We start from the raw sequence: 24,051 nt of genomic DNA, 5'->3' as shown, positions 1-24,051 counted from the left end.
AAAAATTAATGTCATCTGTGAAATATACCGATCTAAGTTCTGACGTATTCAATTCTAAAATTGAGATTGTCACATTCTGACTCCCTGGTACTTAAGGTTCAGACATACCTCAGACAGGCCTTGTGTTACAGTCAAGATGGCGAAGGCTAATGTCATGAACACGAGTGGCCACGTCAGCAGAACTTTTCTGCCTGTGATGTCAATCACGAGAACCTGGATAACAAAACATGATATTAACTTGAGATACTGAATCTGTTTCCCCGAGAATCGCTATAGAACTCAGATAAGAAACACCAACTAAGAAATCTTTGGACTCCTAAAGTGAGTACTGTGTATCATACCCAGGGAGAATGTGTCAGTGCGGTAGAAACAGTGTATATACGACATTCAACGTTCTGCCCTTGGACGAGCCAAACTGGCCAGGGAATGTCTTTTCATAGATTTACTTACCGAGACTATGGTCATGAACACATTGATGGCACCGGTTCCTATCGTTGCGTATGGACTGTACTCCTTGGGCACGCCAGCCTTCTCATAGATGGACGTCGAATAGAAGAAGATCTGTAGCAAAAATATGTATTCATGTTTCCACTCATTATGGAATGTAGGTAGGCATTAAAATAAAACTGAAGTTGTATCTTACTGGCTGTCAGAGGTACATAAGGCAGATATATAGCTTATTTGAAACCTTGTTGTGTATTGGCGACGCCTCAGGGGCGAGCCTAACAATACAGTTTGCGTCCGTTTGACAAGAATTCCCCAATTTCGTAGGCATCTGTGGAATTGTTCCACGCATGCGTAGTTGGATTTTGATTGTCTGCAAGCTGCATTCTTCCGTTCCCCGAAGGGAATTCCCAAGTAGCCTAGTGTAACTGATACTCCAGCCAGGGCGAAGATTACATCTGGATTGCATTTCATGTTATTCTTATAGTTTGCACTTATCTATAGCTACTTACAGCGTTGATGCCAGAAAACTGCTGGCCCGCCATGACCAGCACACAGCAGATGAGCTGGGACCGCAGGGTGCGGGACCTCAGCAGGGAGAAGATGTTCATCGTCGGTTCCTTCCTCTGATTCTCGTACTCAACCTTCATGTCCTCCAACACGGCTTCAACGTTTTCCTCTCCGCGAAGTTTCTGAAGAACTGGAGTAAAAATAAAATTGGAAACGTCGATTTCAAATGGTTATGTATCTATCTATTTAGTTGTTAAGACTCTACAATACAGTAAAAGGTATGGCGGAACAGGTGTTTCTTGTTAGAAGACACATTTTCAAGGCCGCCATAACATATCCATGCGCAATTGCGACACTCCATCTTTGAATCTTACTAATTCGATGAATTGCTGTTTTCATTGCATTCATCTTTGTTCTGAGTTCTTGCTTTTTTGTTTTTAATTGAATACTAATTTGGCCTCTTTCTGATTCTTACGTTACTTGCAACTAGCCACTTTGACCTTTTGGTAAACAGCTGTTGTTTCACTCCACAGAAAATTTAGACAACAGAAATACATGTACAATATACTAAGATACGTCCTGTATTGTGTCTCAATCTCCATCTGTACCGGTACGTTATGCTAACACATGTACATACCCTCTGTAGCCTTCTCTTTGGAGTCCTTGTCGATGAGCAGGTACCGGGGGCTCTCGGGAAGGAACGGGAGGATGAGCAGCTGTATCCCGGATGGAACGATGTAACCAACCAGCAGAAGGTAATGCCACAGTTGTTCATTTCCTATAAAAAATGACAATCACAAGAGTATGTTTCAAACTGGAGTAAATTGATTTATACTTCATGTTTGCCTTCTTCAAACTGATGAAAATTGAATTATGCTCTATTGAATTATGCTCTACGAGGGTTCAGATGAACTAAGCCAAACAATCCTGTTTTGCAGAAGTTGACGATGAAGTTGTATTTTCGGCGTGTTTGCGAGGACCTTGAATCTGATCATTCGTTTGAAGCGCCGTAAACAAGCCTCAAGCTGCGAGGATGATATCGAGGGATTGTGCGAGAATTTCCATGTTTTAGATTTTGTTGATAGAGACGTCTGACGTACCGAGTATGAAATCCAGCCCGAGGATCTGTGCGACGAGGATGCCGATAGTGGTGAGCAGCTGGGACGTCACCCCTATCCCACCTCTCAGATTTGGCGGGGAAATCTCCGATAGGTACATGGGAACTACTCCAATGGACAATCCTACAGGACACAAAATTTGTCACACGTTCTATGTAAATATTCCACTGTACATAATGTACTATGTTCAATGGCACCCAACATCATCATTGCTGCCTGGGGTACCCCTGTATTGCCGTGTTGCAATTTCAATAAACATGGAACAAAAACAACACAGGAAAGAAACGTTAGAGACACTTAAACAAAGGCTTAATTGTGTGATATCACCTTTCAACACAACAAGTTTCTACAGAAGCACACGAATGTACGTTTCACAGGTAACAGTTTAATGATAATCAAACGCGTTACTTATGTGCACATGGATGTGAGAATGAACGATGGTCTTACCGTTGTGAATCCCTACAATGGTCCTGCCCAAAATGATCATGTGGTAGGAGTTGGCGAATCTAGCACCAAACATCAAGGCAGCAGCCGACAGAGAGAAGATGTTGTTGAAGAGAATCGTGCCTTTCCTGAAAAAAAAAAACGTTCCCATTGTTCTTATTGGCATGACATTACCTACTTGTAGATTCAGTAACAAACAAGGATATTTAAACTTTCTCCTATTGCAGCTGTATCAAGGTCAATCAACAGGTGCTCAAAACCAATCTTCATCGTCCAAATCCCCCCGCCTACCCACTTGCTAAATAGCATCCCACTCCATTTAGCGGATCTCGAGATATACTTCAAAACACCATTCAGACCAAAAACAGTAACTCCATTTCATGGAGAAAATGAAAAGTGAAAACCCGCATGGATATCTACGTACCACACGAGGTAGTTCAGAAGAAGGTCTCTCTATATATATACATTCTATCTCAGGCTTTTTAAGCAATGTTGCTGTCTTCCATTCAGATATCAACATTCAACAGTCCGCAATATCGATTTGCAACATGGCAGGAAAGAGGATATGAAATTTGAACTGACCTCCCTATTTTCGAGGCGAGTGGTCCCACCAGTAGTGACCCTATGAGCCCACCCAGACAGTAGATGGAGACTGTGGTGGACCACAGCACGGTCAGGCCGTCGTCAGCGAGTTCTCCTCCCGTGAAGTTGTAGAAGGACTTTTTGTAGAAATCCTGCATGAGCTAAAGGAACACATGAACAAACGGCATAAGTCATTTTCTTTACAATCCATTTGCTAGCATTTCAAAAGACAGACCTAGGCCTGTGTATTTTTGCTCTCAACATACATGGGCTGTCGTCAGTGAGTTCACCTACAGTATAGTTGTAGAAGGACTTTTTGTAGAAACCCTGCATGAGCTATTATCAAAAGGAACACATAAAAACGACATAGGTCATTTTCTTCACTATACTCATTCTTCTTTACCCCACATGCCAGCATTTCAATGGACAGACCTATGTATTTTTCTGGTCTAAAGCTACATTTCACTACTTCTAGACTGACTAGTAGTCAGGTTTATTATTTTCACTCCGCGTACCGCAGGTACGCTTCGAGTGAAAATATTGTTTTCTCACTGTTTCTTCTTTCTTTCTTTCTCCTGTCGCGACCTTTAAAGTGATTCCTCTCCGTCGTTCCTGGACCAAATGGCCTGAAATTTGGCACAAGGGTACAGTGGGCCAATACCCAGACCCGTTTTTCTCATTTTTCTGATAGATACCTTTACAATGATTTTAGGGATGTTTTAAGGTCATTTTCTGGCCCGGCTGTATATTCATGTCTCCCGTGCCCAGGTATTACGTCCAGATGACTTGAAAGTTGGTATGATACTGCGTGAGATACTTATTAAAAGGACCCCGGTATTATTTTTGGCCAAACGTCACTTCAAAATCATTTAAAAGCCAATTTGGCGGGGTATCTACGCATATTTTCACCGAGCTCGCGTTTCGCGCGTGTAACCATATATGGTCACGTTTGCACGTGCGTCCGTTGCACCATATATGGTTATGGACGTTTCCGCGCGTGACGTAAGCTGTTTACCTGCAGCTGTGCATTGTGGCTAATTGAATTTAGAAGGGAACCAATATGCGCCCGACACTTAGCGGAAGCGATGACCTGATTGGTCAGCTCGGGTACAGCCAATGAGGAAGGGTTTTTCAACTTAGCGGCTGGGAGTACATATATGTCGCCGGGAAGAAGTCCGTTAAAAGTAAGTGAAAAATTGTACAGTTTATCTTAAAATTGGCAACAATACACAAACGCAGTAACAAATTTGGGTAACTTGTCGTCGTTATTGTGTAGTTTTTGTTTGATTTACCCACGTTTAGAGTGTCTGGATACCGTAGCGTCAGAATGCCGCGGTAAGTGGGAGCGCATGCATGGAATATTGTTGCGCTTTGCAGTGACTGATGAGACCGTAATAGTATTGTATCATCAAGCTTTATTGACACGACAAAAAGTACAGTCAATTTTGTATGGCCAACTTTAAACTGCAACGAAAAAAGAAAGAATACAGAGTATATCTTACAATTCTACTAATTAAACATTATGATATGATTCTACTAATTATCGGTGAAAAGTGTACAGTAGTTCTCTTCCATAGTAACGTTATATGATAGTACAGATTTTCAAGGGCAAATCCACTAGTACAAACGTTACACTATGTTGTGAATTGTCCATTCAGGTTGGTTGTACAAGAATATATGTAATCAGGTGTGGCTTTTTTTTCTAATCAACAAACAAAAAAGGATCTTCCTTTTACTCTGGGTGGCAGTACACGAAATTACACAAAGGAAATACTAATTATTGTATTCTATTCTATTTTCTACTGGAGGAAGATGAAACACCACCAGGACTGTTGTGCAGACAGGTGGGGTTGTGCCTTGATAGAAAGTGTCAATTTGACAGTGCTAAATTCATTATTGGTCGGGTGCTCGAACTCAACTAATTCCACAAAGTCTGGCCTGTCAGAGAACACAATAGTCAACTGGCTACAAAGGTGGCATCAACAGACACCAAGGAGAGGGTAGCAAAGTCACGTACAAGAAGTGTTACTGTGACAGAAACACCAGCTTTATGTATGATTAGGCTATTTTGGACAATATTGTAACTATTAAACTAAGTGACAATTAGAGATATTATTATACCAACCATGAGTTCAAACATTGTATTTCATGACAGACATGAATAAGTTTTTATGACTTTTCAGACACCACGTCATGGTATATGCTGTGTAATTTAGTAATGCACTGTACTACAAACAGTTAATTAGAATAATTAGATAATTAGATAAACTGATTAGTTTATGTGGAAAAGAAATGGGACGTTAAGTTTATAACAGACGTATAATAACTGCAATTGCTGCATCCTTTTTTCAGACAAAAAGCATGCAAAACATTTATATATGCAAAACAGACTCCGTGCAAACATACAGTCGCTAATTAGCTTTGTTCATCAATATAATGTATTAGCTGATTAACTCTAAGTATAAAAAGAGAATGCGATCCTTTTTGTCTGAATACAATGTGCATAAATTTCTATATATTTGTAATGATAATGTAATTGTCGTGCAGCCATGATATCCAATTGGATTTTTTTTTAAATTGCACTTCGCTAAAAACGGCTAATAAGCATATCTTGGTAAAGAGTTAAAAGTGTAGTGAAGTTTGTTTGGAGAGGTCTGCTTGTATGAAGATTAGTTATGCTTGTGACAACCTTGAATAAGTGCAGTAATTGCCCTTGCCTTGTGTAAATATGCAGGAAAACTTTAATCATAACCACGCTATTGTCTGCTGTGGGTACGTGATACCAACGTTTAGGGTCGCATAACGTGTTGCAACTGTAGAAAATTTCCGTTTGTGACATAATTTTTTTTTTCTTGAAGTAAAACGGTGCTTGCTTTGTTAATGTGTGAAACATTAGCATGCTGTGTGCGTGTTGTAATAAAGAAATAAAAGTTTGATTACCGTACAGTACTCACATTGGATTTTTCAAGTTCAATTTTGGAAAAGTCCATTTTTGCATAAAGGGGAGAGCGGAGTGAAAATAGCTGAATTTGCTCCTAAGCAAATACCGGCCTTTCTAGTTACATTATATCATGGTTATTTTCTTAACTTGACCCCTGGTAAAACCACTCATGGTGTACTGTAATTTCTACTACATTTTGTCCTTTGAGGGCTGGTGATATGTTGATATCAATATTTAGGTGCGTGCGCTTGTGCAAATCAGCAATGAGGCCGCTAAGCAGCCCGTGACTTCCGATGCAGATATATTCATTTGAAACGTGCGAACAAGCTGTATTTGTACACGTGTCTCCTGTACCAGTTGGAGAGTTGTACAAGGTGTGCTACAACCACGCATCGGTAAATCAGTAACTTAATGCCATTAAAGAGGCAACAAAAAACCAAACCATAAAACAATGTCGTTTTATAGCTGAAGATATCTTTCTTGATTCTTTTAAGTGGGTAAGGTGTCACCCATACATAATAAGAGTGACATTTCATTGTGGAAACAAAACTTTTCTGATCAGTAATTCCGTTGTTCGTGGTCTATCTTTTCTAACAGTTTGTATGTATTGTAAGTCAGTGACTGTCCCAGAATCAGTATTTTCAATACCTAGTCAAATGTGCAAGCCGAAGAAGCCATGGTATAACAGATGCGACTGAAAACTGCCACGGTGAGGCAAACACGCGCGCAGAAAATAAGGTCACAGTCCCACAAACATGGTCTTTGGTCTTTCTTTATCACATATGCAAGGCCAAATAAAACAACAAAATCAAATGTCGTGAAATCATGCGATGTTGCTAGGTAACCATCATAGTTTATCAATTGCAAACAGCCTATTGTTGTACACAATCAGACACGACTGTCACAGAAGTGCCCTCAATTTGCTGTCGTAAACATATGTAGGACAGATGTGTCATACGTCAGCAATGATTGCTTGTTTGTCAGAAACGCGCGTACGCCTTTAGCGACCGCTAGACTGTTTAGTTTGTCCACATGTCTATGTTTCTAAAGATTGCATCTCCGTGATAACAGTACCGTCAACAGCTACCTAGAGAAAACTCACACTAGACCCTGTAGGAGTAACAATCACTTGTAGGAAAAAAATAACTAGAAAATACGTCAGATACTTTTCTTCGTACCATTTTTCCTGATACACTGTTTCTCTCGTGACCGTGCCAAAATATGTCCCTTGAACTAGTTAAAACCATTAAAAACAACATAATAGGATGTAAGCCATTTCTCATCCAGATAACGAAGTAGACAGACAGGTATACTACAAACAAACATGATGTTTGTGGTGATTATTTTGGAAAGGGTGTGGCATGGGTGTGCGATTCATCACAAAGATATGACGCTCAGAGTAACACCAAAATCTTTCATGGCAACTGGATTATTCAAACCCCAAGAAGAGCAACGAAAGAAAAGAAAAGAAAAAAAACTCAATGGCCTGTTTCGCGTTCAAAGCAAGATGCCATAGGCACTAGGATGCAAGGCCTACGCACACAACATGCCCTTTGCACAGATCAATACTCTTATCTGGAGCGAGCCAATGAGAAGACGTGCTGCAAAACACACCCCCATCACACCTTCCTGGTTACCGGGGGCTGGGTCAACAGCTCAATGGAATGAGTCATGGGACCCGTATTAGTCATTGTTTAAGTTCTTCGACTTATTGACAGTTGATAGGAGGGTACACATGTGGTTTAAGTTGGAAGATATTTGAGAATGTTCTGATCATCTACAGCTTGAAGATTCTGAATTGAAGACTCGTCCCTTCAAACCACGTGTTCTCAGTCATTCATAGAAGTTGAATAAATCTACTGGACACTACAATGTTTATTCATGCACTGCCTTTCATCAGTGAAAGATGAAAGAAAGTAGATGCTGTCTGAATCGTTTGAATAAACATTGTAGTGTCCAGTAGAAACATTGATTCCACTTCTATTATTGAATTCCTGGATAAGTAATCTGCACAAACGTACTCAATCAGTCATAACCTTTATGTCGTCAGTCAGTCATAACCCTTTGCTATAAAACACATTGAAACTTCACTCAAGCAAGTACTGGACACAATATTTGTATTGGTGAAGTCCATGAAAGAGACAAAGTACTCGGGGTAAACTCTTTATCCTTACAGGTGACCTTCGTGATAAATATTCTGTGGACTGGGCCTTTCTCTCTCTTTCTAAAAACACAAAGCCTGTGTCCACTGCCATTGAGAGAAGGGCAAACATCCTTGTCAGGACCTATTACACCGTTAATGAGTTAAATGGCAAACGGGTGTACAGTGGGCGTGTTGTGGTGCGTGTACTCAACAACTGCAAACCACTTCCCAAGTAAAACCTTGTTGTTTTGAAAAGACAGGCCTTCATTATCAACCGAAGCGATTAGGGTGATTTGAACATTAACAAATCAACTTGTGTTTGTGAACATTGTCAACTGTTCGTCTAACTTTCACATATGCAACATCTCATAGTGTCTCCACCAAATCATACATATGTGATATATACATAGCGTATTATCAGCCGGATATGTCACGTAGGCGTGGCGTATCATTTTGGTTTGCGCAGCGGGAAGTCTGGTGTGTGTCCGATGACGTAAAAACGTCATGATAATATTAGCCTTCGAAGGTTGCTATCGTGAACGTAAGGTGCTTTCCGCTGTGTGTTTAAACAGTTCGAAATATTTGTAGAGTCATCGTTAGCACGCAGGTTCCACAGGACATTTTGCATCTCACAGACTTGTCGCAATATCCAATAGTCCTAAAACTGTATACGTATTTTCATAATAATGATAAATCTTCGATATTTTCCCGTGTGGCCCATCATTACCATATCGCTATCACAATATTGAAGAAAACACCTCAGAGACCAAGAAAAAGTGTGTCTTAAGTCAGTTTAACTAGACTTGATAATTCTTACCTCTGCAGGCGCGTTGACCACGCTGGTGCTGTAGCCATACTGGAACGGCGATCCGAACACAGAGATGAACACAGACAGGAACAACAGGAACGTCATGCGCTGGGAAAACAAAACAAAATGGTCACAACCCGGACTGAAGATTCTCTTTCGATAGCAAAGTAGTGGAGTAGAAAGTCGATTTTTGTCATGTATATATTTTGCAATGAGACCTTAAATGTACAATGGACATATGTACTGATGCACTAGTGTACAGAATTCAAATAGTAAATACATTCATTGGGTGTCAAAATGATGCTAAGTATCAATTTTGATAGTTTTATTAGGTATATTTAGATAATAAGCGTGCGATGGGCGCGACTCGGGCGATTCCTATTTGACTATGGAGTCATAAATGCATGTTTGTGTGATGTCGCGTGGTGGCAAAAGCGGTGTACAGTATTTAGAACAACTCTTGTCAAAGCGATGAGTCGGATTTACAAAATATCAAATGTCACTTACTCCCTTAATGTAACGTTATATGTCCAGGGCTGGAATCATACAATAGATGTGCCAGCAGGACAAGATAGCGGCTGGGTCATGCCCTGTGTTCTGTGTCATCCCAGAAATGTTATGTAAGAGCCTTGTAAGGGTCCCATATGAATGTGTAACTTGGGGAGCACCAAAGTTTGTATTTATTACATATATAGTCTTAGGGTAGAGAAACGGCATCATACACTTAGGCCGTAGATGACTACTGCTTCTGTTTAGTGTGTCATGATGGGTCTGTCCATGGAACCTTTGATGCATTATCAATCAACGAAACTGTATCCAGACTTGACTTGTATTGAACATCTCAGTAAGAATCATTGAACACATCATCGTTTCTTTCTTTGTCTTGTCTGAAGTCCAGTCGAGTAGCAACAAGTCGACCCACCGGATGGGACAGTATGGTCTGACAGGTCATCAAATATATTGGGTCCCGTGATATCAACACAGGACAGGCATCCGGGTGTGGCCCCCTAACAATACTACATTCTTTGATTGCCATAGCATCTTCCTTCATGCTGAAAAACTACTGGCATGATGAACGCCAGTTCTGTCTGCGCAGTGTTAAAAGCCCTAATTGGCTCTTTAGAATGTTTGGTAGATATCGGAGTAGGCAGCAGTAGTTCTGCTTATCAGGGCGTAAATGTTGAAGCAGTACAAACCGCACACTGGTTCGTTTGTTCTTGGTTGATGAGTAACATTTGCCCCCGACGCTACTGCCGCGACCTTTCAGCAGCCACCCAAGGGTCACAACTTGTGATTTTTTAGCTGAACCTGAGTGTTTAACACGAGATGGGGGCAACTATCTGTGCAATTTATGCAAAAACACGACATTACTTAAGTCGCATAAATGTGACAATAGGATTAACATCTGCATGTCAACTTAGTTGTCCGTACGGAAGGACAGTTGAGTCGGGGTCGGTCGTCACTGAGAGGGAAAAGATGGGTAATGTTTTCTGAACATGCTATGGACTTTGAAGTTCACTTGAACTGGGTAACATGATTTTAACGTGGGTAGACATTTGTTTCTGGTTTGATCTAGGAACTGGCTCCATGAATTCAGCTTTATCACGCTTCGTCAGGGCGGAATGTGATCTACAGTTGCGGGGACAAGTCCGTGCTTCCAGACTTCTCATGTTTGTCTTTTTTCACTGAAACCTAATCGATAACTTGCCGTATGTGGCCAGAAAAGAAAGTATTGCAACGTTTCCGACAAATTCAACCATGAAATGATTTTGTCGAGATCCGAGCATGTCTAGCAAAATGGATTCGGTCGGATAGTTTAAGTGCGTGCATTTTGTTGGTTGTGAAATTGATGGAATAGTACAATATATCGGGTATCTGTAGACGTTAATAGATGATTTACTGTCATTGTAAGGCGCGAGCTACACACAGAAGGGTAAATTTAAGACGACGTCAATGTTAGAATTCACACCCACTTTGGTGATAATTACCCAGCATTATTTTACCACTTTGCAGAACGGCTATTAAGTTAAAATTCGTGTCTATGTAGAAACTATTGTACTTACCCCGTCAGTACTTTGTAAGTCCGCTTTAGGACCGCCATTCTGCATTTTCCCATTTGTAGTTTTCGACATCTTGGAGGAAAATGGCTCTTAAGCGTCGTAGGTTGAGGGCAGTCCGAAGTAAAAATGGCACGTCGCGCGAAACACGTACAGTTTGCATAAAGGGGCGTTTTAACATTTCAACCAATGATACTACGACTACGGATCACGTGATATGTCACAAATGAAAGGTGTGGCGTGTTTAGCCTTTATGAAAGGTCACTCACCCTTTGTCTACAGAACTTCAAGCTTTCATGACAATAGAGGCAACTTGTACTGGCAAAAGTTTGAGGAAATGTTTGAGGAAATGTCAAAGAGAGAGCGCTGCAAAAGTTTACACTTGTTGCAAATGTTACTGTCCCAATATCAAGTCAACAGGCAGTAACATTTGCATTTTGCATAGACTAGTCCGGAACAATAAACCTAATCTGTGAAAGTCATTATCAGTCATCAATCATAGTAAACAGTCATTTTCACCAATTCTAAAGTTTAAAATCTAAAATAGCGATACTTTGATAGTTGAAATGTAAGAATTTGATAGTCGAAGGTTTAAGTGTTGAAAACTGCAGATTCAGGTTTCAAAGTCCAACTTCCTCGCGCTAGGGCAGACATAAATCCTAGTGTTGCTACGAGACTCTGGCATGATGTCGACAATGGGTCCAGTATATTGTGGGCAAACGTATTCAAGAACAAGACAAATGTTGTAAAACATTTACAAAGACTGCTATCAAGGCTTGTGACGGTGTTCAAGGGGCAGTCATGGACTTCATGGGAGGATTAAAGACTAAATTAAGTAGAGTTAGCTGGCTTGGAGGTCAATGTCACGCCTTAAATTACAGGCTACAAAGTTCAAGCCTATGTTTATGTAAGGGTACAAGGAGCGATGTGTTGTCACGTGCAGTGGATAAGTGCATGTGACAACACATAAGTGATTCATTGCTATGTTTGTTCTAAAATATATAAAAAGAATGTTTTCAAACTCTTTCCTTTTCCTCATCTTACTACTCAATAACTGGACATTGTATAGACTAGAGCATTATGCATGTACCTCTGTAGTATTTTAATAGACACTTGATACAAAGGTGTTCTCACTAGCAATAAACTAATACTTGTAGTGGCCTTTCTATGAAGGGCATAGACCATTAAATACCACTATAACCTCATAATATGGACACATATATATCAGTAATGTTTTCATACTCAAAATCAAGGCTTTTGATGGGATGATGGTACTAAATGTGAATTTGTCACTGGTATGAAATAAGCATACTATTATACCAATAATTCTTATAAATTGTTTTATTGTTATTTCAATGGAGAGATGAGACATAAAGTAGAATGGAAACCATAATGCATCACTCTAGATTACAACAGAATAACTCCTGGATAACAAACAAAAATGCATTGAACATCTGCATAGCATCTACTTACTTTGTAGTTTGCGACATGTTTTGGTAACCATGATGTCTATGTACAGATGCAGATGTACCATTTATACATTTATGTTGCAATATCAATTTATACATGACTAAGTCTCGTACTACCCTCTGTCTTGTACCTTTCCCTGCTGTCTGTCTCCCCCTTTCCTCTGCCCCCTCCCCCCTTGTTTCTTGTTACTTGGAGTTCCATCTGGTTTGGGGGATTTAGACTTCTGCCCCCCTCCTCTAGCATTACTGGGTGGTCCCCTCTTTTTACCAGGTTTGGCCCTGGGTTGTTGAGATGCAGGGTTCCACAGAGAGTCGTAGGTTCCAGGAGCCTGGTAACTGGAGAAACAAGACACATGATTGAAAGACAGACTTTTCGCCATCATATACTGTTGGTTTTCAATGATTCCTTGGGGGGGGGGGGGTCTTTGATTTCATCTATTAGGCTTTAGGTCCAATTTCTGAAATGGGGCCTGGCGGGGACGCTTGCGAAAGCAAAAAATAAAAGCGTTTACCAAGGAATACACACAACATGCTCCTGACTAATTTTTTAAACGTTCTGTGTGTCTTGATGCGATCTTCATATTTTTTGTTTCCAAAAGCTATCTGGCCATACCTAGGCCTTAGTCTGTCTAGTTCCTTGGACAAAAATGGAATCATTCCTTAAACTCTCTTCACTGACACACATTAATAATGTTATAGTAACATTACAGCCTTTGACCAATAAACCCAGACCTGACCTACCCTTGATCATCTTTGTCCACGGCATCTTTTGACAGAAGAATGGAGATGGCAGGAATTTGTCTCTTCACCTTCAACCTAAGGACAAACAAGGAAGAAACTTACATTCTGTTAAAAGAAACACCTTAGGAGTAAAGTCCTATCTAAAGTTGTCTCAGATGGCTCAGATCAAAATATGATGTAATGTATGCAATTATGTGCTTGTCTCAAAGCAGTTTCCAGTTTGTTGAAGTGACAAGTATAATAACAGGAATAATTATATACCTACCTGTCAAGACCTTCCATCTTAGGCTCCCAGATCTCTTCAACTCTGAAGTTTTAAGAATAAATACCATTTGAATTTGAACATATTGGAAAAGTTGCTGTTAGATACAAATACTTGCAGAAAAGCTAATCATTTTAATAGACGAAAATACACAATTACTTCAAATCAGTTGATTCCAACCACTATGCAGTACTCACATTTTGTATTTAATCTTGGTTATTTGATGTATGTTCTGAAACAACAACAAAACTTGGGGTGAAACAGCAATTCATAAAAGATTCCTAACATTCGCCTGGTAAGCTACTACACTCAGTTTGTCCATTTACATACTGTGATTTCTCAAATGGTATGATAGCTTAGGACCAAGATCCATATACATGGGATATCTACATAGAAAATACTCCACTCAACTACTCTTTACTGACAGATAAAGATCATCAGGCCACCTGCCCCAACAACATGTATACAAAAGGGGTGAGTCTCCTACTCATCATTTGTTATCCACTGTTCTTTTGTCCGTCCCAAATAGATTCCATTCTCAGTAAGTTTTTTAAGCTTCATTTTTGATGATTATAGATTGTACGATATTTGAAGCATTGGATAGTGAGACACTGTGAATAAAAAGGATGGAGAGAGAGTTGTCTGTGCTGACCTTGAACTTCCTCTTGAGTATCTCTGCACAAGTGACAGTCTTGGAGACAGCCTTGTCTGAACCTGACCACACAATTTGTCTAACTGTCTCATCCTGAGGCAATAAAGACACAAATACATAGTTGAAGGAACTGTTCACTAGCACAAACATCATGCTAGTTGTAGACCTTGCTTGGCCTGCCAAACACCCTCTGATTACAACACGTTTTTACATGTTAATCAGTCTTAAAAGAGACTGCTATGTGATAGATTAGTTGTTTGATCTGTGTCTATAGAAAATAGTTTCTGCAGCAGCAGTGGCTTACAATTAGATGTAGATATCACAAGCAATATTATCAAAGCCACAAGCCAGTTTCTTAAAGTTTGTTTGTAAATGAACAGTAAAACAAACATGGCATTTGCAGTAGTCCACTCCGCGTACCATTACATGTGAAACTGACAGTTGCAGATAAAGATTTCTTTAGTATCTTTTTAAAAAGCGTAATACTTGGAGGTAAAGTTCATGTTTCTTTTACCAATGTATCATAGTCTGCAGGGCAAGACAATCACACAAGGAAAATTGTCTGTAAAGTTCTTCAGACTCTTACCTTGAACTTCCTGACAGCAAACCCCATGAGGTTCCGTACTTTGCTGCCGTGCTGGACCTTCATCTCTAGAACATCGTCTCCCCAGGGTGTGGGGGTGTCATCAGGGACTGCTACCACCTCCCCCTTCTCATAATTCTCCACTGAAAACAGTCATATAAAATATTTTTTGACTCACTGATTACGAGAATTCACCCTACAGGAGCTGTGAGTCGGGTACTAGTAGACTCCCTGCCTTGGTGTATAATTGAATATGGACTTCTATTGGGCCACTCAAAAAAATGAATGTGGAGGGGGCTTAAAGAGGTTGAATTTTACAATAGGGAGGTTATGTAAATTCTGGATTTGGATATTTTCTACAATAGGGGGTCAAGAAAGAGTTTTCTATAATGTCACCTGGTCAAGGAAATCTGGATTTGGATCTTTCTATGCTGCTTTATTGTATCAAAGGTCATGGCAAAAAGGATTAAAAATTCAGAGGGGATTAAGGTACTCGTATGAAAAATTAGGAGGTAGATGCAACGGAACTCAGATGAAATCAAAAGGGGCTCAAGGCATTTGGATGACATCATAAGGGGGTCGGGGCACTTGGGTGGAATTAGAAGGGGGTCGGGGCACTAAGATAAAATCCAAAAGGGACGGATGCATGGGATAAAATATTGCTGTTGTTGGTCTCGTTTTACGTCTTTCATTTCGCTAGACGTGGCCTCTTGGTGCTGGTTCATATAAAATCCGGCCTCTTCACCCCTCTAACGTTACACCTTTCTCACCGTACACGTGTGTATAATCGTCACTGCCTCGTGAGCATGTGCTGCTAAACATCTTCATCTTGATACGGCTTTTGTTTTTAGCTGTGCTGACTAGTTACTCATGAAGTAATAAACCGTTCTAACGTTACAATAACTCTTAAAAAATTGAAGATAAAAAATCACCACCCACCCAGTTCTTCTGGGACCTCTTATCTCATTAACAATGTTTAGAATGTAACCTGAAAAAGTAGATTAGTTACGTACTTGTCGGCGTCTCACTATCGATCCTCTGCTGATCTTATGACTGAGATAAAACACGTTATATGTCAGAAAAATGAATATTTTGTTGCTTTTTTGGTGAACTTGCTCGATCGGACCGCCATCTTGTTGGGTCAAAGGTTACGCAGCAGATTGATCCATAAAAGCGCCACCCGTCAATACTAGCCAGAACTGTAGGTGGTTGGCAGCGACGGTGCGCTGTACAACATGTACCATGTCACAACGTACTGGGTCTCCAAAAAGGCTACAGCATGTTTTAGAGAGTCTTTTGCTGGGTTTCATACGTTTTCCTACTGGAGTGATTTGCTGGGTTCCATACGTTTTCCTACTGGAGTGATTTGTTCTCCTTTCCTGTTTGTGACCAAAAACAAACAAACCAAAAAAAAACTTGAAATAAGATTCGTTCAAAACAAGGAGGTTAAATATTAAACCTCTCGTTGTTCAAGAAAAGCCCTGGCAAACTGTTGGGAGATATCAAAATGGGTGTAAAATGTTTTGTGGTACATCGGAGATTAATCAAATTTCCACGTCATTTAATGGGTTAGATCACTTTTATGATCACTTTTATGATTTGTTGTTATTCTTTATGATATATTTGCGTAGGTCTTAAAATCTAGATCTTTTTTGGTCTGCAACGGTACTTCTCCATATTTCACCTCCCAAGTTTATTCCCCGGTTGCTGCTGGGAAAAATAGCAGAAATTGGCCTAGTAAACTGAATGATAAGTCCAAGTATACACATTAAAGTACAGTTTGCATCCTAGGCGTGGAGCCTTTTCTCGCCAATCTCGGTTCAAAGATCAGAGACGGCAACATGGCGGATGGGCAAACTACAACGGAAACGGCAGAGGAGTTCGCTCTGAGGATGTCAACAACTGTCTCGTCTGGATACGTGACCTTAGCAATGTCGATCGGAGTTCGCACGGGTCTCTTCATTCACCTCTCAGGACTGGACGGTCCGAGGACAGCCGTGCAGATAGCGGAGGCGACAAACTTGAAGGAAAGGTGAGAAAGTGGCTTTTGTTCAGTGGGAGGGGGTATTCATGCCTATGTGTAGAGGTATTGTTTTTAATGATCTTTGATGTCTCTGTCTTTGTGTCTGTCAGTCTGTATTTATTATAAACAAACTTTTTAGGTGGGTAGGTCTTGGGAAGACGAAGCTCAAGCTTGATCTTGGACCCCCTGGCGGCTTTCTTGGTACAGCTAGTTTTTTTTAAAACTTGGATATGCATGCTATGGTCTTGATTTTTTTTATAGCAGATTAAGCTGCTGTCAGAAAAAATATGGTGTAAGTTTACCAACCAAAGTTTTATCCGGGATGTGTACCCATGTGTACCTCAGAAAGTCACAAACGTTCATATTTTGGTATGGACAAAAGGCGCATGATCCCACATCTCCCATTGTTTATCGTTAGATACGTCCGTGAGTGGCTTGCCATCATGGTGACTGCCCGGATTGTGGATTACGACAAGGAGGAGAAGACCTGCTTTCTCCCCCCACACAGGCATAATGTCCTGTTACCGGACGCAGGAAGAGGAAGTTTGGGGAACATGTCTGAGTTCATGAGGCAGCTGGCTATGGTTACCGGTGACGTGGCTGAGTGCTTCAAGGCGGATGGGCCAAAGGGTTAGTATGAGATTATATCAAGCCAATGTCCTGAATGAATGATTTACCTTACGAATCAGATCATACATATTCCGAACGTTTTTGTCCTACATAGGTGTGCCATATTCAGCCTACCCCGATTTCCAGGGGTGGCTTGGGAGAATGAGGCAGTATGAACACGAGACTGACCTAGTTGGCAAGTTTCTACCGACAATCCCGGGACTATTGGAAGATCTAGCTGAGAAACGGGTTTGGTATGAAAATATGCAAAGGACTCTGTAAGTGTTCGTCCACTTGGTATGCTTCCTAGATCTTCCTATTCTTTCTGTGCGATTTGCAAGAGAACACTTCATCTTTGCTTTGTATCAATAAAGTCTTATGATTTCTATCCATATTCTTACTCCAACCAGAGTTGGGTATCAGGGTCCATGAAGCGGCATGCGGCAGAGGCATCATGACTCTGATACTGGCCCAACACTTTCCTAACAGTACCTTCATTGGGACCGACATCTGCGAGGAGTCCATCCAATGGGCAGAGGAGGAAAGCAAAAAGCGGGATCTGGCTAACGTCACCTTCCAAGTCCAGGATCTGGCCAAGATGCCCGTGGAGTGGTCAGATTCCTTCGACTACGTCATAGTCTGGGATGTCATCCACGACCTCGAATTCCCCGACCTGGCTCTGCGGGAAGCCCGCCGCATGGTGAAGCCTGGAGGGCGCTTCTCTATGGTCGACGTCAAGGGGCACGCCGAGTTAGCAGACAACATGGACAACCCCGCCGGCCCCGCGCTGTATGGCTTCAGCCTCCTCTACTGCATGACGGTGTCACTGTGCTTAGGTGGGAAAGGTCTTGGCGCTATGTGGGGCCAGGAATCGGCTGTGCAGATGCTGCAGGAAGTGGGCTTTGACCCACAAGTCCTGGAGGTTCCTGACAGTGAAGCGGAGGTTCATTTTTTGTGTGTGAAAAACTGAATTTATTCAACCTACTCCACCATGGCATATTCTGACATTGGTTTAAATGAGAACAACAAAAAGTCACAATAAGATTGCTAGCTTCTGCCAAAGAACATAGTTTCCTCACTGGTATTTTGTCCGATCGATTTGGACGTTATGAAAATAAACAACTACGCCGTACTATTCTTTTATTGTAAAGAAATTATCCTTATAAAAAATTGTTAGGGGATTAATTATACTATGTTCACAAAACTTACTCTAAACAAATTTGAATTTATACAAGGAATATACTATAATCAGGTGCATTTATTCTGCACTTATAAGTTTCTACATCTGATTTTCCGGGGTTCTGTTCGACTCTATCCCACTTTTGTACGGGCTGTTTGGAATTGCCTGAAAATCAACATGGTTTGAGAGTCCTCCTTGGTTGCAATTTAAATGAATAAACATTTAAAATGCTCGTGACTTTGTCCCATTTTATAGTCCATAAACGTAAAATAAGTATGGGGTTGATCGAAATCAACATTCAAGATTTAATGATCAGTTAGTGATTCGTATACCCTTACCTTGCAGGCTAGGTACACGTACGATATCTCTTCCACACGTACACATTGACGGGGACCATGGTTACACGATATAATCATTAAATATTGTGGCGCCACGACTTTCATGTACTTGTTCCGTATTGTTTGACTCCTTGACCTCCGGCATAAAAACACCTCCGGCATAAAAAGCGACTTTATAATTATTAGATTAGTATGAGTTTCTTAAGGTTAGACAGAGGCGACCAACAACACCCATCCGAGTAGACCAACAAAACGATTCAACAATTTTAGTTTCTGAAAAATTAATATTTGTATTCATGACGTCAGCGTTCTTATTGACCGTAAGATAACCTATACCGACTTGTCTGTTAATGAAAAACGAGGCTACTGATCCCCAAATCACATGATCATGAAGTCTATTTGATCGGTGAGGTATCAGGAGTAACTTACTCGCCATGGAGTTTTCTATGTTTGTACGTGTTGCGGTCACGGTACCAACTTTGTTGGGTCTCCTGAATGCCTCACATGTCGACGGGAAGGAGATTCTTTTCGTGGTACCGCCGTTTTCAGCCAGTCGGTGGTTCGCTATGGCGACCGTAGGGCAAGCGCTAGTGAACAAAGGGCATCATGTCACGGTAATTGTACCGGAGGACATGGTCGCTACAAGACAAGCGGAGAGACCTGACTTTCGGTACTCGACATTCCCGGATCTTCACTCGCAGGCAAGGCTGACTGAGGTCCGACGGAAATACATATCCACTGTTGGAAAACTCTCCGTCTTTCACGTCATTCGGCTATCCATGCTGGAGTCTGAACATGCTGTCAAACATTGTGACCTGATGCTTAGTAAGAGTAGTCTTCTACCAAGATCACAGTATAATGTTCTAGTGAGTGATCCCATGTTCCCCTGTGGGGCTTTCATCGCGGCGCGACTGAAAATTCCCCACATCGCCATCCTGCGCTTCGACCGTTTTAATCTTGACGCAAAGGCAACGGGTGCTATCCTTCCTCGGTCCTATGTTCCATCAACATACTCAAGTTTTACTGACAAAATGACATTTCTAGAGCGAATGTCAAATGCCCTTATAGATGTTTTAACAAACTCAGCATTCCAGTGGACAGTTTTGAGTGGTTTTGACGACTTAGCTCAGAAGTATGTCAGTCAGAACGAGTCCACTCAGAGCGTCGTGTCGCGCACAGACGTCTGGCTGTACACTACAGACTCCCTACTAACGGGAGGTGCCCCAACACGGTACGCTTTTTCTTGCGCTCAAACTCATGGCGCTCCATCGCTAGTTGCCTGAGAGTGGTCAAATTTTGATGACTGAATTTTTTACTCATAGATTTGAACAACATACTTGAATAAGAAATGCATTCATGTGGTTCATGAACCTTTCGCGCTGCGTGTTACAAGCGGCAAACACTGAGAGACAATTTCGTGTATGTAACCTTCCAATTTTGTGCTACGCTGGACAGTGTGCCTAACTCGGTACGCTTTTTTTATATTTTGCTCTCTTTAGATGTAAGTGGTAAATCTAAGTACACAGAAAAAAATTAATAGTATGATATTTTAGCTTTCTTTTGACAGTAAAATCGTGACTGTATGTACTTCTTGTCTCACATGAGGAAGGCTGTACCTAGAACAATCAAGCTGATGTTTTACGGGCAATGGGCTGAATGCACTGATTGTGAATGCCCGACTAAAAAACTATTACGAACAAACGACACAGCCAACATCAACAAAACTCTGTCTGATTATATGAAAATATCATCTACATCTCTCTGTCAAGTCTTATTTTCATAGACAGCACGAATCATTTGTTACAGTCAAATAAATCTTTGGAGCGTTCTCTAGTCTGCCACCTTCACGGCCACACTCCCTTGGGAGTACAATGGTGGCAATGTTTATGTCGCTTCCTTTTGGTTGCTTTTCTACTCAACAAACATTTGAAGACCCATATTCATAGTGTTTTATGGAGCTTTATTTATGTGTATCATGGCAGTTGTGAGTTGACTGCTTGGATGAGTTCGTATAGTTAGCGACACGAGCCGCCAATACGCAGAGGCCGGCGACCGCAGTGATTCAGCACTGTCAACATTACTGTTAGAATTCTGCTCTTAAAAAAACATGAAGTAAATATGTTAAAGTATACTTGGAATGCAAATTAAAGTTGTGTGCATGGACTTGGTTTATTTACCTTTGTAATCAGCATAGTCAGTGGCAACAAACATGGTGTACTTATGGATAATAAGATCAGCAAAAAATCCGTACCGTCTTACGACGGGGACCGTCTTGGGGCGGCCCCCGTTAGACTTCCCCCGTCCAACCATGCCCAACATCGTGCACGTGGGTGGACTACATGTTCGGGAAAGCAAGCCTCTTTCCATGGTGAGCTGATAGACTGTCATGCCGAATCAAATCTATTATAAAATTTAGAGTATGTTTCAGGTACATTCATGCCTGCAATATTTCTTTATTGTGGGAATTATTACAAATAACATCAATGTACACCACATGTATGTATTTGAATAAATTTTATCCAAGTCAATGTAATGTGTACTTTTGGGTTTGGCAGGAAATGGAGGATTTTATGGAGAGTTCTGGCAATGAGGGAGTCATTGTCGTCAGTTTTGGGTCAATAGTGAAGACGATGCCTATGGAGAAAGCCGAGATCTTGGCATCTGCCTTCTCCCGGCTCCGGCAGAAGGTGGTGTGGCGATACGGAGGGAAACGGCCACCCGGCCTCGGGGACAACACCAGACTGATGGACTGGCTGCCCCAGAACGACCTCTTAGGTACGTCGATTTTGATAACAAGTCAAGTCAAGTCAAGTCAAAGTTTATTGCACAACAATTGTAAAACGGATACAATGTATGGTAAACTTAGGTAACGTTATAATGTATAAGGCAACTAGCAATATACTAGTAGTGGAAGTAACAATAGATGAAGGTTATGCAATGTTCGAAGGAACAAAGTGTATGATGCATCGATGTGAAACAAATCCAGAATGTTGCTACAGACTATTTGCTAATAACATGAATCTAATACATACTACATTCAGGATCGATTTCATACATACTGCATTTAACAAGCAGATGTATAAAGGTAAAGTCGTAATGGTTCTCATGCATCTGGTTCCGCTGAGCAGCCAGCCTTTCTACACGCACCGCGGAACCAAGAGCCAACTTTGTCTTTCTACATCTGCTTGGAGATCCACTATAACGATAAATAGCTTCTTCACCACGTGCACGATCAGCAGCATGAGTGTCGGGAGATGATTATGCATTGATTTTGATTATGAAGAGATGACAAATGTTGAAACAAAAATTGGGATAGACAAAACGTGGTGTATGTCCCTGTACAAAACTTTTAAAAATGCGAAGTTGATATATACCTTCAGGCTTCTATCTTCTTCCTATTAACTCTATACTTTTTAGATTGTGGCAACTTGTTACTGGGGCACATTGAGCGATTTTGTGTGCGGACGTTATCCATATAATAAACTTCACCGCATCGTCATCATTCAACCAAATGCGATGCACTGCATGCATGTCTTCATCACACAGGTCATCCAAGGACCCGAGCGTTTGTCACTCACACCGGAGCACATGGTGTGTACGAGGCCCTGTATCACGGGGTGCCGATGGTTTGCCTTCCAACATGGGGAGACCAGCCGGGAAATGCCGCCCGGATAGAGGCACATGGCGTCGGCATTAAGCTGGATTTCGACACCATCACCACAGAGCAGTTGTACCAGGCTATTGTGCAGGTTACGGAAGAGGTTAGGTGAGACCAAAGACCACCAAAGCAAAGGCCCTGGGCTATAAACCTCTATACCTCTGCTTGGAGAATATATTCATATACGTAGACAATATAGTTGATAAATTATGAAATGGCGGACAAATATTCCACACATGCTGATATATTTGTTCCACATTTTTCTAATAGGTACAAAGAGACAGCAGCCCGCCTATCCCGCCTACACCGTGACCAGCCCCAGTCACCCATGGAGCGGGCCGTCTGGTGGATAGAACACGTCATCAAATACGGGGGACTGCCTCATCTCCGCGCACGCGCCATGGAGCTGCCGTGGTACCAGTACTACCTACTTGATGTGGCTGCTTTCCTGCTGGTCTCCTGTTCAGGCATACTGTGGGCCGTGTGGCGCAGCTGTTCGTTTATCTGTAGTAAATCTTGCCTTAAAAGTGGACACAAGCTCAAGTCTCAGTAGCTACCGCCCCATTGATTATATTGCCAGAATGGCTAGTAATTTCGCATGCATGTTAGCTGACTCTAGTTTGGGTTCCGTTTTCCTCGCTGCAAGAAGTATAGAAATAGTGTCGAGCGATCTGAACGTGCTATATCATCATTTCGAGACTATTATACAAGTATTATACAGTTACCCAAAGCCTGATCATTTAAATCTGAGTAGCCAAAGTATAGGCCGGCTTAGGGGTCTTGATCTTCTGATCCCCCTACGTCTGCTATGTAGTTTGCGGAAACGGGTGATGAGGTGTTTTTTTTTAAACTTGCACATGATTGTGTTGAAGGACTGAAGATTATTAGCAGCTTTATTTTGGAATGAACCGGATTTGGGTTGGAGATCGTGGACTTTTGCTGATAGTTTTGATGTGGCATAGCAATATAAATATACACCTGTCACTTAGCTACTGTCCTGCAGCTGTACTGTTTATTGAACCAGTAGTACATACATGCACAGGAAGGGAGTGGTATTCTAAGCAATATGATTGATATCTCGATGAAAAGTCTTCCGGTGTATCACGTATCATAGTGAATGCGGTGCAATGTGAAAAAAAAACGTTCCAGTCAGCCTTTAAGCTAAGCTTCTTTGGAAGAAAGGTTAACCTTCCGATGTAAGGAAATATTAATCTGCTTGCTTGGCCATGGAATCTATCATAACAGAAACCACGCAACTTTCCCCTTAGATCATACCAAGAAGAAGAGAAGACCGTCCTCGTGGGAAACCATAGGAAGAAACAAATCAACTAATTCAGAACATGTTGTTGTCTTTGTTTAATGTCCATTGTTTCACTAGACGTTAACGTCCATCAATTGTTCAGGTGTTAATTCCTTGACCCCAAACACGCATACATATACTGTATTATTAATACAGTATATGTATGCGTGTTTGATGATAGTAGAATAA

At 41.2% G+C, this 24,051-nt stretch overlaps 4 protein-coding genes across 4 annotated transcripts; 2 read left to right on the top strand and 2 right to left on the bottom strand.

Moving 5' to 3' along the window:
* Positions 1–108: 108 nt before the first annotated feature.
* On the bottom strand, positions 109–11,195 carry LOC118430332 (solute carrier family 2, facilitated glucose transporter member 5-like; the record flags this gene model as incomplete). The annotated part of the gene is given in 9 exon segments (XM_035841159.1): positions 109–213; positions 451–561; positions 957–1,144; positions 1,592–1,732; positions 2,055–2,195; positions 2,520–2,644; positions 3,099–3,259; positions 9,000–9,098; positions 11,054–11,195. Coding segments are annotated over 9 exon segments (1,140 nt in total), but the record flags the coding sequence as incomplete, so codon positions are not given.
* A 1,175-nt stretch (positions 11,196–12,370) lies between these two features.
* Positions 12,371–15,953, bottom strand: LOC118430380 (ribonuclease P protein subunit p25-like protein). Its single transcript, XM_035841231.1, has 7 exons — positions 15,768–15,953; positions 14,758–14,897; positions 14,172–14,264; positions 13,717–13,751; positions 13,523–13,564; positions 13,258–13,332; positions 12,371–12,852 (listed from the first exon to the last, which is right to left on the bottom strand). Coding segments are annotated over exons 1-7 (609 nt in total). The 5' UTR covers positions 15,769–15,953; the 3' UTR covers positions 12,371–12,629.
* A 592-nt stretch (positions 15,954–16,545) lies between these two features.
* Positions 16,546–18,466, top strand: LOC118430133. Its single transcript, XM_035840843.1, has 4 exons — positions 16,546–16,786; positions 17,196–17,407; positions 17,502–17,635; positions 17,799–18,466. Exons 1-4 carry the CDS (start codon positions 16,596–16,598, stop codon positions 18,354–18,356), a joined length of 1,095 nt encoding a protein of 364 aa, XP_035696736.1. The 5' UTR covers positions 16,546–16,595; the 3' UTR covers positions 18,357–18,466.
* Positions 18,467–19,338: 872 nt separating this feature from the next.
* LOC118430132 (UDP-glucuronosyltransferase 2C1-like) lies at positions 19,339–24,004 on the top strand. Its single transcript, XM_035840842.1, has 5 exons — positions 19,339–20,122; positions 21,196–21,272; positions 21,460–21,679; positions 22,451–22,670; positions 22,833–24,004. Exons 1-5 carry the CDS (start codon positions 19,339–19,341, stop codon positions 23,113–23,115), a joined length of 1,584 nt encoding a protein of 527 aa, XP_035696735.1. The 3' UTR covers positions 23,116–24,004.
* The last annotated feature ends 47 nt before the right edge of the window (positions 24,005–24,051 follow it).

Source organism: Branchiostoma floridae, chromosome 14, assembly GCF_000003815.2.
Source record: "Branchiostoma floridae strain S238N-H82 chromosome 14, Bfl_VNyyK, whole genome shotgun sequence".
Classification (NCBI taxonomy): domain Eukaryota; kingdom Metazoa; phylum Chordata; class Leptocardii; order Amphioxiformes; family Branchiostomatidae; genus Branchiostoma; species Branchiostoma floridae.
Note: the sequence above shows the minus strand (reverse complement) of the source record. Positions and strands in the feature narration are given on the sequence as shown.

Excerpts from the sequence above, each read along its gene's own strand:
- LOC118430380 (XM_035841231.1), bottom strand. Across the intron at positions 14,265-14,757 it reads TTGCTGTCAGGAAGTTCAAG|GATGAGACAGTTAGACAAAT; the intron begins GTAAGAGTCTGA and ends TTATTGCCTCAG. Across the intron at positions 13,333-13,522 it reads AAGATGGAAGGTCTTGACAG|GTTGAAGGTGAAGAGACAAA; the intron begins GTAGGTATATAA and ends GTTTGTCCTTAG.
- LOC118430133 (XM_035840843.1), top strand. The coding sequence starts at position 16,596 with ATGGCGGATGGGCAAACTACAACGGAAACGGCAGAGGAGTTCGCTCTG. Across the intron at positions 16,787-17,195 it reads GCGACAAACTTGAAGGAAAG|ATACGTCCGTGAGTGGCTTG; the intron begins GTGAGAAAGTGG and ends GTTTATCGTTAG. Across the intron at positions 17,408-17,501 it reads CAAGGCGGATGGGCCAAAGG|GTGTGCCATATTCAGCCTAC; the intron begins GTTAGTATGAGA and ends TGTCCTACATAG.
- LOC118430132 (XM_035840842.1), top strand. The coding sequence starts at position 19,339 with ATGGAGTTTTCTATGTTTGTACGTGTTGCGGTCACGGTACCAACTTTG. Across the intron at positions 21,273-21,459 it reads AAAGCAAGCCTCTTTCCATG|GAAATGGAGGATTTTATGGA; the intron begins GTGAGCTGATAG and ends TGGGTTTGGCAG. Across the intron at positions 21,680-22,450 it reads GCCCCAGAACGACCTCTTAG|GTCATCCAAGGACCCGAGCG; the intron begins GTACGTCGATTT and ends TTCATCACACAG.